The 12,225-nt window shown below is 52.6% G+C and overlaps 4 protein-coding genes across 4 annotated transcripts; 2 read left to right on the top strand and 2 right to left on the bottom strand.

The window, feature by feature from the left end:
* Positions 1-677: 677 nt before the first annotated feature.
* ASPSYDRAFT_62289 (uncharacterized protein) lies at positions 678-2,405 on the top strand (the record flags this gene model as incomplete). Its single annotated transcript, XM_040850104.1, has 4 exons — positions 678-741; positions 826-1,146; positions 1,245-1,689; positions 1,883-2,405. 4 exons carry the CDS (start codon positions 678-680, stop codon positions 2,403-2,405), a joined length of 1,353 nt encoding a protein of 450 aa, XP_040696922.1.
* Positions 2,406-2,600: 195 nt separating this feature from the next.
* nut1 (putative RNA polymerase II mediator complex subunit Nut1) lies at positions 2,601-6,645 on the top strand. The gene is made up of 6 exons (XM_040848248.1): positions 2,601-3,455; positions 3,524-3,771; positions 3,836-3,898; positions 3,945-4,451; positions 4,503-5,034; positions 5,084-6,645. The coding sequence occupies exons 1-6, from the start codon at positions 2,747-2,749 to the stop codon at positions 6,334-6,336; spliced, it is 3,312 nt and encodes a 1,103-aa protein (XP_040696923.1). The 5' UTR covers positions 2,601-2,746; the 3' UTR covers positions 6,337-6,645.
* Positions 6,646-7,089: 444 nt separating this feature from the next.
* On the bottom strand, positions 7,090-9,929 carry ASPSYDRAFT_94943 (putative MFS monosaccharide transporter; the record flags this gene model as incomplete). Its single annotated transcript, XM_040853050.1, has 4 exons — positions 7,090-9,023; positions 9,074-9,542; positions 9,596-9,727; positions 9,786-9,929. The coding sequence occupies 4 exons, from the start codon at positions 9,927-9,929 to the stop codon at positions 7,090-7,092; spliced, it is 2,679 nt and encodes an 892-aa protein (XP_040696924.1).
* A 1,055-nt stretch (positions 9,930-10,984) lies between these two features.
* ASPSYDRAFT_36673 (RlpA-like double-psi beta-barrel domain-containing protein) lies at positions 10,985-11,827 on the bottom strand (the record flags this gene model as incomplete). The annotated part of the gene is made up of 1 exon (XM_040845455.1): positions 10,985-11,827. One exon carries the CDS (start codon positions 11,825-11,827, stop codon positions 10,985-10,987), a length of 843 nt encoding a protein of 280 aa, XP_040696925.1.
* Positions 11,828-12,225: the final 398 nt, after the last annotated feature.

Here is a 12,225-nt window from a genome sequence, read left to right on the forward strand (position 1 = left end):
CTTGTTCTAGGAGTGCTGGTCCGAGCAAAACGCCTGCTCGTGCAGGTGGCCAGCTGGATATACCGATTTAATGCACAATATTGCAGGGTTCCCAGACGGTGAATCAAGTCGGTGGACGTCGGTGGTAAGGAAAAAGTAAGCATGCACAGATTGTCAGCAGCTTCGACAGTGGTCAGCTGCGTCGTCCCATATGTACAAGCCCATTCGCCCAGAGCTTGCATACAGATGCAGGTATATCGTTTCCTACCCTATCACACTACCTGAGACAGACACCACCTTCGCATTGCAGGGGCCAGGGTACCAGATTCGGGGAATTATACCCACTCAAAGACAGCCAATCCGGTACATGACCGTTTGCACCTCTTGCTGTTTCAAACGGCATGATCGAGGTCGCTGAGGCTGCTGATCGCCTTTTCTCTGCTGACCGATATTTCAGATGTCTGCTGTCTCTGTAGATGGTATATATTTGGATATTAAGCACGATGGATCTTTACTCATGGTGCAGCTGCCTTGCTCTTTGCTTTTGCTATTTGGCTCTCCCGCAGTATGCTACGTGTGACGAATCCACGGGGTGGCCATTAGCTGCCCTTTATATTCGCTGCCTGTCATGAAACGGATCACATCGAGATGAACTAGCAAAGATCCAGATCGAAACTTAATCGGTCGCCAACTAGATCATGTCACAGACACACTGGCACGTTCTCGCGGCTTCCGCGGCCATAAACTGGAGCATCTACTTCAGTATGTCATTCCCGGACTTAGGCTTCTTCGTGGAGGTGGGAAAGTAATTAATTATACCCCTGCTGATACAACTCCTTCTACCAGTCCACGACGTGCCCGCCTCTTTGTCAACCCCTCTATCAGAGCATCTCTCTCTCCCAGACCACCAATACGCCTATCTAGTCTCCCTCCTCTACGCCGTCTATGCAGTCCCCAACACTGTCCTCCCGTTCTTTGCGGGCCCCGCCGTCCAGCGGTTCGGCGAGAGATCCGTCCTCCTCGGTACTATATCGAGCATAGTAACAGGACAACTACTCTTCGCGCTCTCCGTCGCAACCAAGTTCCAGCCCGGCATGATCGCCGGCCGCGCCTTCATCGGGCTCGGCGGGGAGATGGTGGGCGTCATCGGATGCGCGATCGTCACACGTTGGTTCCAGTGATTACCACCCATTCCGAATTCCTCATAATCTTCTTTTTCATCGTGCGGCGCTGATACTATCTTTTCTTTCGTGCCGTTTGCAGAGGCAAAAGATTCTCCCTCGCGCTCGCGATCAACCTTTGCGCCGGTAGACTGGGCAGCGTCGCGAACACGATCGTTATCCCGCGCTTTATAGGTCTATTCGGAATTGTCCCGGCGACATGGATAGCCACGGCGCTGTCGCTGAGCGTCGTACCCATAAGCACCGCGTTTCTGCTGAGCGTCTCCAGGCCAAAGAAGGTAGCGGTTCTTGATGAATCTGAGCGACCGCTGCTGCATAAAACTACAGATGATAGCAGCAGCAGCAGCATCAAGGACGGCGACAAGGGAACTAAGTTCATCATCACCCTGTTGCCGCCGGCATTCTGGCAACTGGCACTAATGTGCGTCCTGAGCTACGGGTGTGTCAACACGTTCGCGAATTCCGCGCAGCGGTTTATAGCCAGTCGGTTTTATGCGGGCGATCAGCGGGCTGCAGGGTCAGCGATGAGGTATGTTTTTTGTTGCCCTAAACCACCTCACACGCAAATGATACTCCCGCTGGAAAACCTAGGCTCATTATCTCACTCTTGTTTGCTTGTCGCTTAGTATCCCGTACATCCTCTCCGGTTTCCTCGTTCCGCTGTTCGGATTCGTCCTGGATAAACTCAGTTCCAGGGGTTATCCGCGTGCGTTGATTTCCAGCAATATGTTTTTGGTATTTGGGCATGGGATCTTCTTGTTGCGTGCGACTGCGTCGCCGGTTTTGCCATTGTGTTTCCTCGGTATTGGGGATGCGTTGCTGTGCGTGTCCTTCTGGGCTAGTGTCGTGCGGTGTCTTCTTCAGGTTGAGACTGGGACTGGGACGGAGACTGAAACAATTGTCCATGCACAAACGCCCTCAGTACAGGAAGATAACACTAAAAGAACCGAGAACGACCCCGATAAACTCGGCTGCGAGCCGATCCTATCAAGTAGGGACTTGGACCTAGACCTTGAGTCGGAAGAGGACAGGGCAGGGGATGTTGCCGTGGCTCATGGCGAGGTGATAAGGACACTTGGTATAGGTGTTATGACCAGCCTGATGAGTGTTAGTGCTGCTGTCGTGCCTCTCCTCCTTGCAATGATGGAGGGCACGGCTGGGCTTTCGGGCCTAGAGATTGTTTTCGTGGTCTTGGCTGCACTGGGATGCTTGGCTGCTTTGAGGCTGGCTTGGGTATTCCATTAACAACCTCGTACCCTATATAGACACCTTAGATGTGAATAAATACTACTTCGTGAAGGTGGTCTTTCAGAGGTAAAACAGCTCCGCATGATTGGCCAGGGGCGGCGGAATCACATGACGTAGTCGTACCACGTGACCGCCATTGTTGTCGGCGTCTGGACTCAAGTCCGCAACAAGTGAAAGTCCAAAGCACCAACAGGCAAGATGCCCACACCCCGGGCAAAAACACCCCAAAAAGGATCCGGATAATTCCTTAATCGCGAATTGATATATATACAAAACTCTATATATTACATTGAAGGCCAAGCTAGGCCATGCATCTTGGAAAAATGCAACCCGCCAACATGGCCATGCGCACCACACAGTCCAAGCAGGCGCAGGCGCAAGCGCAGTCGCAATGGAAGACCTTCTTCCACCGGTGTCTGCTTCATCGCATCGACGCTGCTGAGTTTAGGGAGCTAAGCAAACTGCTGTTCCAGCGGTATCCGATCAATGACGCACCGCTGATGGATGCATTGCTCTCCACGCGCGTCGCCGCTTCAGCTGTTAAATGGGACCCCCTGCTCCCGCTCTATATCGACAGCTTATGCAAGATGGGCCACGTGCGGATCTCGACTGTTTTGACGTGCTTATTGAAGTGCTCTTCTCTGCATGACAAGCCGGAGTCTGGTGTCGAGGCGGCACCGGACAGGGGGGATGCGGATGCGAATGCTACGTCTGCATCTGAGAAACAGAAGGACGACTCAGCATCCAAGGCGAAATGCTACACGCTCATGACTGACAGCCGGGTCGTGCAGGATGTGATGCTGGCGATTTCGACGGGCGCAACGGCAAAGATGCCGCTGCTGGAGGTAATTAATGCCTTTTCGGCGGTTGCGGATTGGGTCCAGGCTATTGTGGGCTGGCATAATAGCTTGCTTGGTGCTGGACAGCCCGTTGGGATGATGGGGACGCCCGATGGGGTTTTGTTGTTTGAGTCTGTGGGCATCCTGTTTGCTGCTTTGGCGGGGACAGCGAAAGGATTGGAGGTTCTTTCGGCGGACACTCATGAGGGTTCGTACCATCCATCTATTCATCTCTGTTATTCTTTATTGGGGGTTTCTCTCTGACAGGTGTTATAGCACTTAAAGTACGGCTTGGACAGGCGCTTTTGGCGTGTCTTCCCCTTTGTGAGGACGTGTCGCCGCCATTGCGTAACCGGCTGGATGCTCTGCAGAAGGAATTCAATCTGTATGGACAGCCGCCGTCTAAGTTGGAGGTCTCGATGATGGATAACGTCAATGTCAATGCGCTTAATTTTGAGCCGTCAGTTATTGACGGGCCGACTATAAACTCTAGAGCTGGCCTCTACGTGTATATTAACGCGATGGTATGTCTAATCATGTTCTGATATGATATCAGGCAGGCTGACCTTTTTTCTTTTTTTTTTTTAGCTTGTTGGGCGTCCTTTGGTTGATGATAGCATATTACTCAATTATCTTCTTAATCGCTATGCAGTAAGTCTTCCTGGGCTTAATATCGGCAGCTCCTAACGCTGGCTAGGGTCACTACGAGGCCCTCATTGAGGAAATCATAACCGCAACATTTGACGTTTTGTCAAACGCAATGTACCGCAAGGAGTCCAGTCGAACAATGCTTTTGCTTCGCTCGTTCCTAGTCAACAAGCTCCCCCCATTCTTCTCAACCATGTTGTCTATTTCGATGGTAACCCTGCCAATGGAAGTCTGCATCAGCCATGCCCTGAGCCGAATAGACCCGAATACTTTCCCGTCCTTTTCGCAGATGTTCTCGATGCAGGGAAATACAGCGCTTTCCGACGTGCGGCAGGAGTTCTTATTCTCGTGTGCCTCGCACAAATTGATTCCAGAGGCCAGCATTGAGCGGTTACTCGGCGAAAATCCGATGCAGACTCTTCCTGTGGGAGGCTCGTTTGTCAAGGATGAGCTCGTGGCGCAGATCAACGCCAACCATGAGCGTGCGGAGCAGTTGATCAGCGGTATTGAGTCGACGGAGGGCAATGCGGGCGCTATTGTCGGCGCTATTACAGAGGTTTGTTCTACCTAAATGCTATCGTTGAGTAGCCGTGCTAATGTATTACAGGTTATGCACAATCTCTGCATTCAAAAAGAAACAATGACGCTGAAGAATATCTGCAATTCTTTGTCACGGCGACCGCAATCCCTCGACATCATGCTCCTTTTCCGCAGCCCGAAGCAAATCCTGCAGCCGCTCTGCACTCTCCTCGATGCTTGGCACTGGGACGAAGACCAGGGCGAGAGTCAACCAGTATATGATGAATTCGGAAGCATTCTGCTGCTAGTGTTGACTTTCAAGTACCGGTACGATCTGCGGCCGTTCGACCTCGGCATTACGAGCAGTAATTCGTTCATTCTCAAGCTGATCGAGCGGGGCTCGTCAAGTCTAAAGCTTGATGAGCTGAGTGAGAAGCAGAACAAGAATCTGGGCGAGTGGATAGCGGCGCTTTTTATCGCCGAGGGGATCAGTGAGGAGACCATGTCTGCTTGCAGCCCGCAGGAATTCTACATGCTTGTCTCTACGCTATTCCGTCAGAGCCTGGGGGCGTGCGAAGCGGGAAAGCTGGAGTTTGATACACTGAAAGGAGGGTTTGAATGTAAGTATAGGCATCTACATCTACAGATGATCCTAGCTAACTCGCATAGACCTGCTTGAACCGTTCCTCCTCCCCTCACTTGTCGTTGCGCTGACCTGGCTGGGCAACCACATCTGGGAAAGCGAGCAGGACCCGACCATCCCACTCAAAACCCTCCAGTCACTCGTCACCCCAAGCTCCATCTCTGGCGAGGCGCGCGAGATCCACCTTACTGTCCTCAACATCACCGCGCGCTCACTCGAAGAACAACTCAAAGACGTCCGCACCCGCCACTCCAACCGCACAGACATCAAACCCATCCTCGACGCCCTCGAACCATGTCTCTCCTTCCAACGCACCGGCAGCTGCCACAAATCCGAGCTCGATACCTGGGCCACCCACACCCCCGGCGGCCTCCTCGGCAGCATCCGCAACACCTTCCAATCCCTCGTACTGTGGAGCACCAGCCCAGACGTCTCAATGGCACCGCCCTCTTACACACACCGCCCAATCACAACCGCCATCCGTACCCTCGGCGCAACCCGCGTCCTAACAGCCCTCCTAGACGAACTCCTCAAACTCCAAACCGAATCAACAAACACCAACGCCAGCGCCCCAGACATCGCCCTCGACATCGCAGCAACCCTCATCTCCGCCCCGCTCGCAGAATCCTACACAGTCGACCAATCAACCCACCACCCGCCCTCGGCCTCCTCTAAGGAACCAACCCCGCGCTACGCACCCCTCACCCTCCGCGATGCCCTCAACCTCCTCCACGAGAATATCCCCAAACTCTCCGAGAAGGATCCCCTTCGCGCTGAACTCGCCGTACGGCTATACCGGCGCGTCAACAATCTCCTCGCCCCGCCCACCCAGGTCCACCATCACCATCACCACCACGACCCAAACCTCGACATGAACATGGGCATCAACATGAACATGAACAACATAATCGACAACATGAACCTCGACGTCGGCGACGTAAACGTCGACACCGACAACCCCAGCCAGAATATGAACATGGACACGAACATAAACGACCAGGGCCAGTTGCAAGGGCAGGGACAGGGTCAGAACGTTACAGACCCCGAACACGCAAACCTAAATCAGATCATGGGCAATGCTGCGGCGGCGGTGGGGATGGATATGGACATGAATAACATGAATAGTATGAATGTGAATGTGAATATGGGGCGCGGGGGAGACGGGATGGAAGGGTTGGGACTTGGGGTTGGCGAAGGAGATCAGAGTATCGATGATGTGTTGAATGCGGCGGAGATGAATCCTGAGTTCTTGGATTTGGATATGGAGGGGATGTTCTAGTGTTGTTTTTGCCTTCGATTTAGCTTACCTTGCAAGCCTCAGGTGCGGTTTTGGAACGGTAATCGTGTGTTTACCTGGGTCCTTTTGGAGAATAAATAGAAAGGCTTCATGAACATGTTTCTTCAAATATTAATAATGGGACACCTCGGGTAATGATAGTGGCTTCGTCCCTGGTGGTTCTTTTCTCATGAAGAGTTCTAGTGAACAGGTAGGAATTCCTATAATCCGTCGCCCCTTCCACAACAGTACCTGGCATGTATGTATGGTGTCGACCGGATTATATCGGGTAGTAGTACAGTATAATATTTTAAATGGAGCTAACTAGATAGATAGCCAATGTTGGCTGAATATCAAATTTGCTTATAAGGCATTCGCCCAACCTTTAGTCTTTATCTCGTTACCATACTTGCTTGAGGTTGCCAATGATTCATTTATTATTAGCATAGTTATTTTCGATATACCCATTGATATGATTAAATATGATATTATGATGACTTCCAATTATTGCAGAGCCGATCCCACGCAATGCAAAATTAATATAGTATGGTAAATCCGTTATATATATATATATATATATATATATGTAAAAAGGAAAAGATGCCAATGATGCAAGCAATGCCCAGACCCAAACTCCAAAGCAGGTTGATTATACACGCCAAAACATCCCGCCGGGTATCATTCATGCATTGTAGATGAGCTCAAATCGCAGAATAGAAGAAAAGAAAACAGAAAGGGAAGGAAAGACAGCTAGTTTTATATAGGTGACTGCTCGCTACTGGAAGATAAATCCTTCGCCTGCGAGCGGTGCACATCTACATTCATGTCTGCGTCCGTGCGTGCATCCACATCCGAGTGTGCATCCCGCTCTGCGACCGAGTCCAATCTCGAGACCGAGGACGCCGAGTTCGGACCCGAAAAGTCGACGCTTGGAAACGAATCGGGATCAAGGACGCTTCGTCGTCGCGAAAACACGCCGCCCTGGGAGGGGTTGGCCTTTTCGCGGGGGAGCGTGTTTGTGTTTGTGTTCGAATCTGCGTCGCGTTTCCGGCGGCGACGACGGCGGGTATGGCGCAGATGTTCATTGGGGACAGGGTCGACCTGTTTCTTTGCCGCGGGGACGAGGTTCAGGTATATGGGGAATATAGCGCCGGCAGCAAAAAGAGCAACCAGGACGCTGTAGGATTCCGGGACGTTGTTTTTTGCGACTTCGGCGGCGTATCGTGCGAAGGGAAGGAAGGCGCCGCCGCTAATGGCGATTGTGAGGAGAGATGCGGCAGTTTTGGTGTGGCGACCTGTGCCGCGCAGGGCGATGGCGAATATGATGCTGAATGTGCCGCTTTCGAAGAGGAAGATCATCATGCCCATGGCGATGGCGGCGGGGCCGGTGGTTGTCATGCTTACGGCGGCGAAGACGATCAAGCCGATGTAGGAAAGGAGGAGGATCCAGCGGGGTTTGAGGAAGTATTGGAGGAAGGCGGCGAGGAAACGGCCGACGGCAAATATGGAGCGGCCAATTGTTAGGTATGTGAAATCGCTGAGTGGCCGGTCAGGGTAGGCTCTTTCAACTAAAGACTCGAAACTCGTGGAGAAGACCTCTTGACCGGCTGTGTAGCAGAACTGGGACCACACGCCTAGACCGAGTGTCATCCAAACGACTGGGATCCCGAACGGGGCAGCACGATTGTCCTCCCGTCGGCGGTTGGCCAACTCCTCCAAGTCTTCATCTGACGCCTCGGGGATTGGTAAATAATAAAAGGCCAAGGCTAGAAGTACATCGAATAAGGCGATTCCAAGATACGTCCACTGCACGTCGACCAATGCAGAAACATCGGTCACACTGCGGAATAGGACCCTTTTCGCGAGCAACGGGGATAGCACACTTCCAATTGCCTGAACTCCCTGGGATATATTCAATCGGACTTCCGAGTTCTCTAACGGACCACAAAGTGCAATGAACGGGTTTGCCGCTGTCTCGAGGATGGCAAGGCCGCACCCGGTGACGAAATTGGACACAAGGAATGCTGAATACGATGTCAACACGGCGGACGGCCAGAATATCAGCGACCCACAGGCGTAAATACAGAGACCCGTAATGAAAGTCGATTTGAAACCCCAACGTTTGAGTACCGTGCGCCCAATCAGCGCTGGAGCGACCAGATATCCTCCAAAGTAAGTGCAGTGAAGCCCAAGAGACCGCCAGGCGTCCAGACGCACAATCTCCTGGAACTGCTCATTGAGGATATCCAGGAAACCGTACGCAAAACCCCAGAGGAAAAACAGAACGGTCGTAATAGCAATCGGCGCTATTGACTCCTTGGTGCTCAACGCTAACATATTCGCGGGTTTCCTCATATTGACGAAATCGAAGAACGTCATGCTGCGCGGGTCGGATGTGCTGGTAAGGGTAGTCGTGTTGGCTTCCGCATCGGTAAGTGTAGTAGGGGCAGTGGACATTTCCGGAAGAGGCATAATGTTCACCGAGTCGTTAAGAACAGCGTCTGCTGTCAGCATCGGTGGAGGCGCCTGCACCTGAGGGTCGGACGGGCTCGTTTGTGTGCTTCCCTCCGAGTCACGGATCAGTTTAGGAACCACCCTAGCGACCAGTGGCTTGAGACTAGGGACGCAGGCGCACATAACCGAGACGTTGACTTCCACGACGGACCACATGAAGGAAAGCGACGCATACCCTGGGAAGGTTAGTTGTTTGTGTCAAAGAGACCAATGCACAATTACATACAAGAAAAGTCGCCCCCTCCATAGTTTTGGAGGTGAATCTGGCGAAGGGCAAGCTCTCGGGAAGTAGTAGCTTCCTGCAGGTATGCAATGCGAATAACATCCACCACCGCGACGAAGAAACCAAAACTAAATGTGATAACCAGGATAATCTTCTGCTTCAGCGGAAGCCGCATATGCGTCAGGATGGGGTTCGGAAGGACCAGGATCGCCAAATCGGTAACGATATTAACCGGGGACGAGGAGAGATATAAGGTCAGGATATCGGTGCAATGCGCGTCGACGGGAAGCTCGGCGGCGAACCCGGCTGAGACGGGTCGGCATTGGAAGATGTTGACGAAGGTCAGGGCCAGACCGGCGACATTGACAACGAGTAAAGTAGCATAGTTTGCGTAACGGAAGATCTTTTCGCCTTGGGTGAGTGTGAGGTAGAAGACGAGGATAGAGGATTTGACGGCCATCAGGGCCGGATTCTATAAAGGCACGGATATTAGCGGGATACCACCCGCGGGCGCGGCGGACTCACATAAAGGACGGTAAAGGCATAGTTAGCTCGGCTGAGGTTGGCTCGCTGGTCGAAAGGGATATCGGAATCGTGGAGACCAAGGCCTTTCCCCGTCGCATAAAATAGAGCGAAAGAAAACCCAAAGTCAATTACCTGGGATAGCCGTTAGTAACGCAGATAGTATAACCGAGGGTATCCGGTGCCAGTATACCCAGGCCAGAAGCATCAAATAGTCGTGTAATGTTACCCTCCGGACAATCCATATTCGCGAGACGAAGCGGAGAGCGACGAAGATGCTGGCGAGGACGAAGAAGACGATGGATACGACGAGGACCTCGGGTCTGCGGTCCTCCATGATGAAACGCGGTCACTTGGGGAAGTGCGAGAAGTCCATGGCCGGAGAGGGCATGGGCACACTGGCAAGGGGAGGAGGGGAGGAGAGGAGCAGATGAGGAAAAGAGGAAGGGTGGAACTGGAGAGCCAGGTAGTGGGCGAGAAAAATAAGGAAAGAAAATCTGGGGAAGCCACAGAGACTAAGAGCGAGTGGAAAGAGGCGAGGGAAAAACGGAAACGAAGCGAGGGGAAAATGTCGAAAACAGGGCCTGTGCTGCGGTGGGTCAAGGGATCAGAGTTATTAAATCGTCAATTATCGGTTCCCCGGCTCTGCGCTCCCTGGCCGGCGACATGGAGCGTTGAATGCCGTTTCTCCAACCACTCTGCAGAATCCAGATATCTCGTCGAGCTGGTGCACACGACTCTGCCCTCCTGGTCGTTGAAGCTTTACCCCGGACGTCTGGATCCAATCGACCGGGTCATGGACCTGAGAAGAAGTGGCTGCCATGCTGCATTCTGATTGGAAACCCCATTGCTAGTTTTCGACGCTTTAAGCTTGAGTTAATAAACCAAACCATCTACTGCGTATTCATGTAGTATCCGTATAACTGACTATCTGAGACGCGTACGTACGCAGCCGCAAATGCCGATCACTGCGAGTCAAGCTGAAACATTGACAAGTGACAAGCTTTAGTTTATTAAACGATCTACTAGTGAACTTTACAGCCGCTGCAAGCTTCAGGCCCAGGGTCACTTCAACTTGCAAGCTGCTCTACCATGATTACTATTTACGGAGACAGATTGCCGAAAACACTTGATTCGTAGCGTCATAACCAGCGGGATTCCAGATCCTGTCCCTCCGTTCTGCTTTTGCTTTGCTTTGTTGCATAAAAAAAAAATAAACAAATGCCTTGGTTGAGTAACTTCGCAGCAACCAGATAAATATCTATACACAATGAATGATAAATCATGGCGCGAATGTCTCATAGAGTCATTCACGGCATAAGAGTAGAAAGTATGATATAACGAAGGTAAGAACGGCGGGACGACGACCACGCAATAAAGAACGTTTCGAGTTTACTCCATGAACCATTCGACACCGTAGAGTCTGCCCTCAGACTCGCTGGCGAAATCAAGGAAGGAAGCACGCGACAGATCAATTGAGGTGTTATCGCAGCCCATGCACTTGTCGACAACCGTGGCGGTGGAAGTCTTGCCCTTGTACTTGATGGTAACGGTCTTTCCGCAGTCGCTGTCTTGCATAATTCCAACGGGAAGAGCAAGGACCTTGTCGGTGCTACCGTTGTTCACGTTACCACAGCTGCTGGGCGCACTCCGGGAGGTAGCGACATCATAGAAGGTAACCTCGCCCGTGCAGGGGGAGCTGGAAGAGCAAGGGCCTCCAGAGCTGCCGCCACCGCCCCCAGAGCTCTGGGTAGGTTCAGGCTGGGGCTCGACAGTGGATGTCTCGACAGGAGGCTGCTGGGTGGTGGTGGGCTCGGGCTCGGGCTCCTGAGTAGGCTCGGGCTCGGGCTCTTGGGTAGGAATGGGAACAGTGGGGACCTGCACGGTGGTCTCGACAGACGGCGCCGCAGCTTCAGTGGTAGAGGAGGTAAGCTGGGCGGTGGAGGTACTGGTGCGGGTGCTGGTGGAAGTGGAAGTGGAAATGGCCTCCTTGAGCTTGGGAGCAGGGGCAGTAGCCTCATTGACAGTCTGCTCAATGCGGGTGGTAGGAACGCTCTGGCCATTGGTGACGGTCGTGGTGACATCAATGGTCTTCCAAACGACGGTGGTGACAGTGTTCCAGACAGTGACCTCGTCGCGCTTGTGGTTGTGCATGTGGGCATGGCCAGGAGCGGCAGCACCTAGAGCGGCGAAGGCCGTGGCGGCGACAGCAAGGGACTTAGCGAGGGGTGCCATGATGTCTGCTTGTGTTGTTGGAGATAAGATTCAATGGATTGCGACAAAGAGACAAGCGCTCAGGGTATCAAGGAGCGAAGTGTTGATGGACGGCTGCACAGCAGGTCGTAAACAACGTGGAGTATGAGTGACCGAAGGAGCGGAAGCTGCAAGAATCGCAGAAAGGGAGCGGCAGCGAGGCTTGTCAATGAAGGACAGAGGATGAAGATAGAAAGAAGGGAGGGAGGAGAAGGCACAAAAAGGCGCAGCAGGGCCTGGAAGCGGTATTTAATGCTGGCCCATGTGCTAGCTAGAATCGAGGCTAGCGGTAATAATACGCCGGTTTGCACAAACGACAAAGACCCTCAGCCGCCCAATACGAACTGCCCCAGACCCACGCCTCAACCACCGTTGATTAC

The sequence above is a fragment of the Aspergillus sydowii genome (genome assembly GCF_001890705.1).
Source record: "Aspergillus sydowii CBS 593.65 unplaced genomic scaffold ASPSYscaffold_17, whole genome shotgun sequence".
NCBI classification, from domain to species: Eukaryota; Fungi; Ascomycota; class Eurotiomycetes; order Eurotiales; family Aspergillaceae; genus Aspergillus; species Aspergillus sydowii.

Excerpts from the sequence above, each read along its gene's own strand:
- nut1 (XM_040848248.1), top strand. The coding sequence starts at position 2,747 with ATGGCCATGCGCACCACACAGTCCAAGCAGGCGCAGGCGCAAGCGCAG. Across the intron at positions 3,899-3,944 it reads ATCTTCTTAATCGCTATGCA|GGTCACTACGAGGCCCTCAT; the intron begins GTAAGTCTTCCT and ends AACGCTGGCTAG. Across the intron at positions 5,035-5,083 it reads ACTGAAAGGAGGGTTTGAAT|ACCTGCTTGAACCGTTCCTC; the intron begins GTAAGTATAGGC and ends TAACTCGCATAG.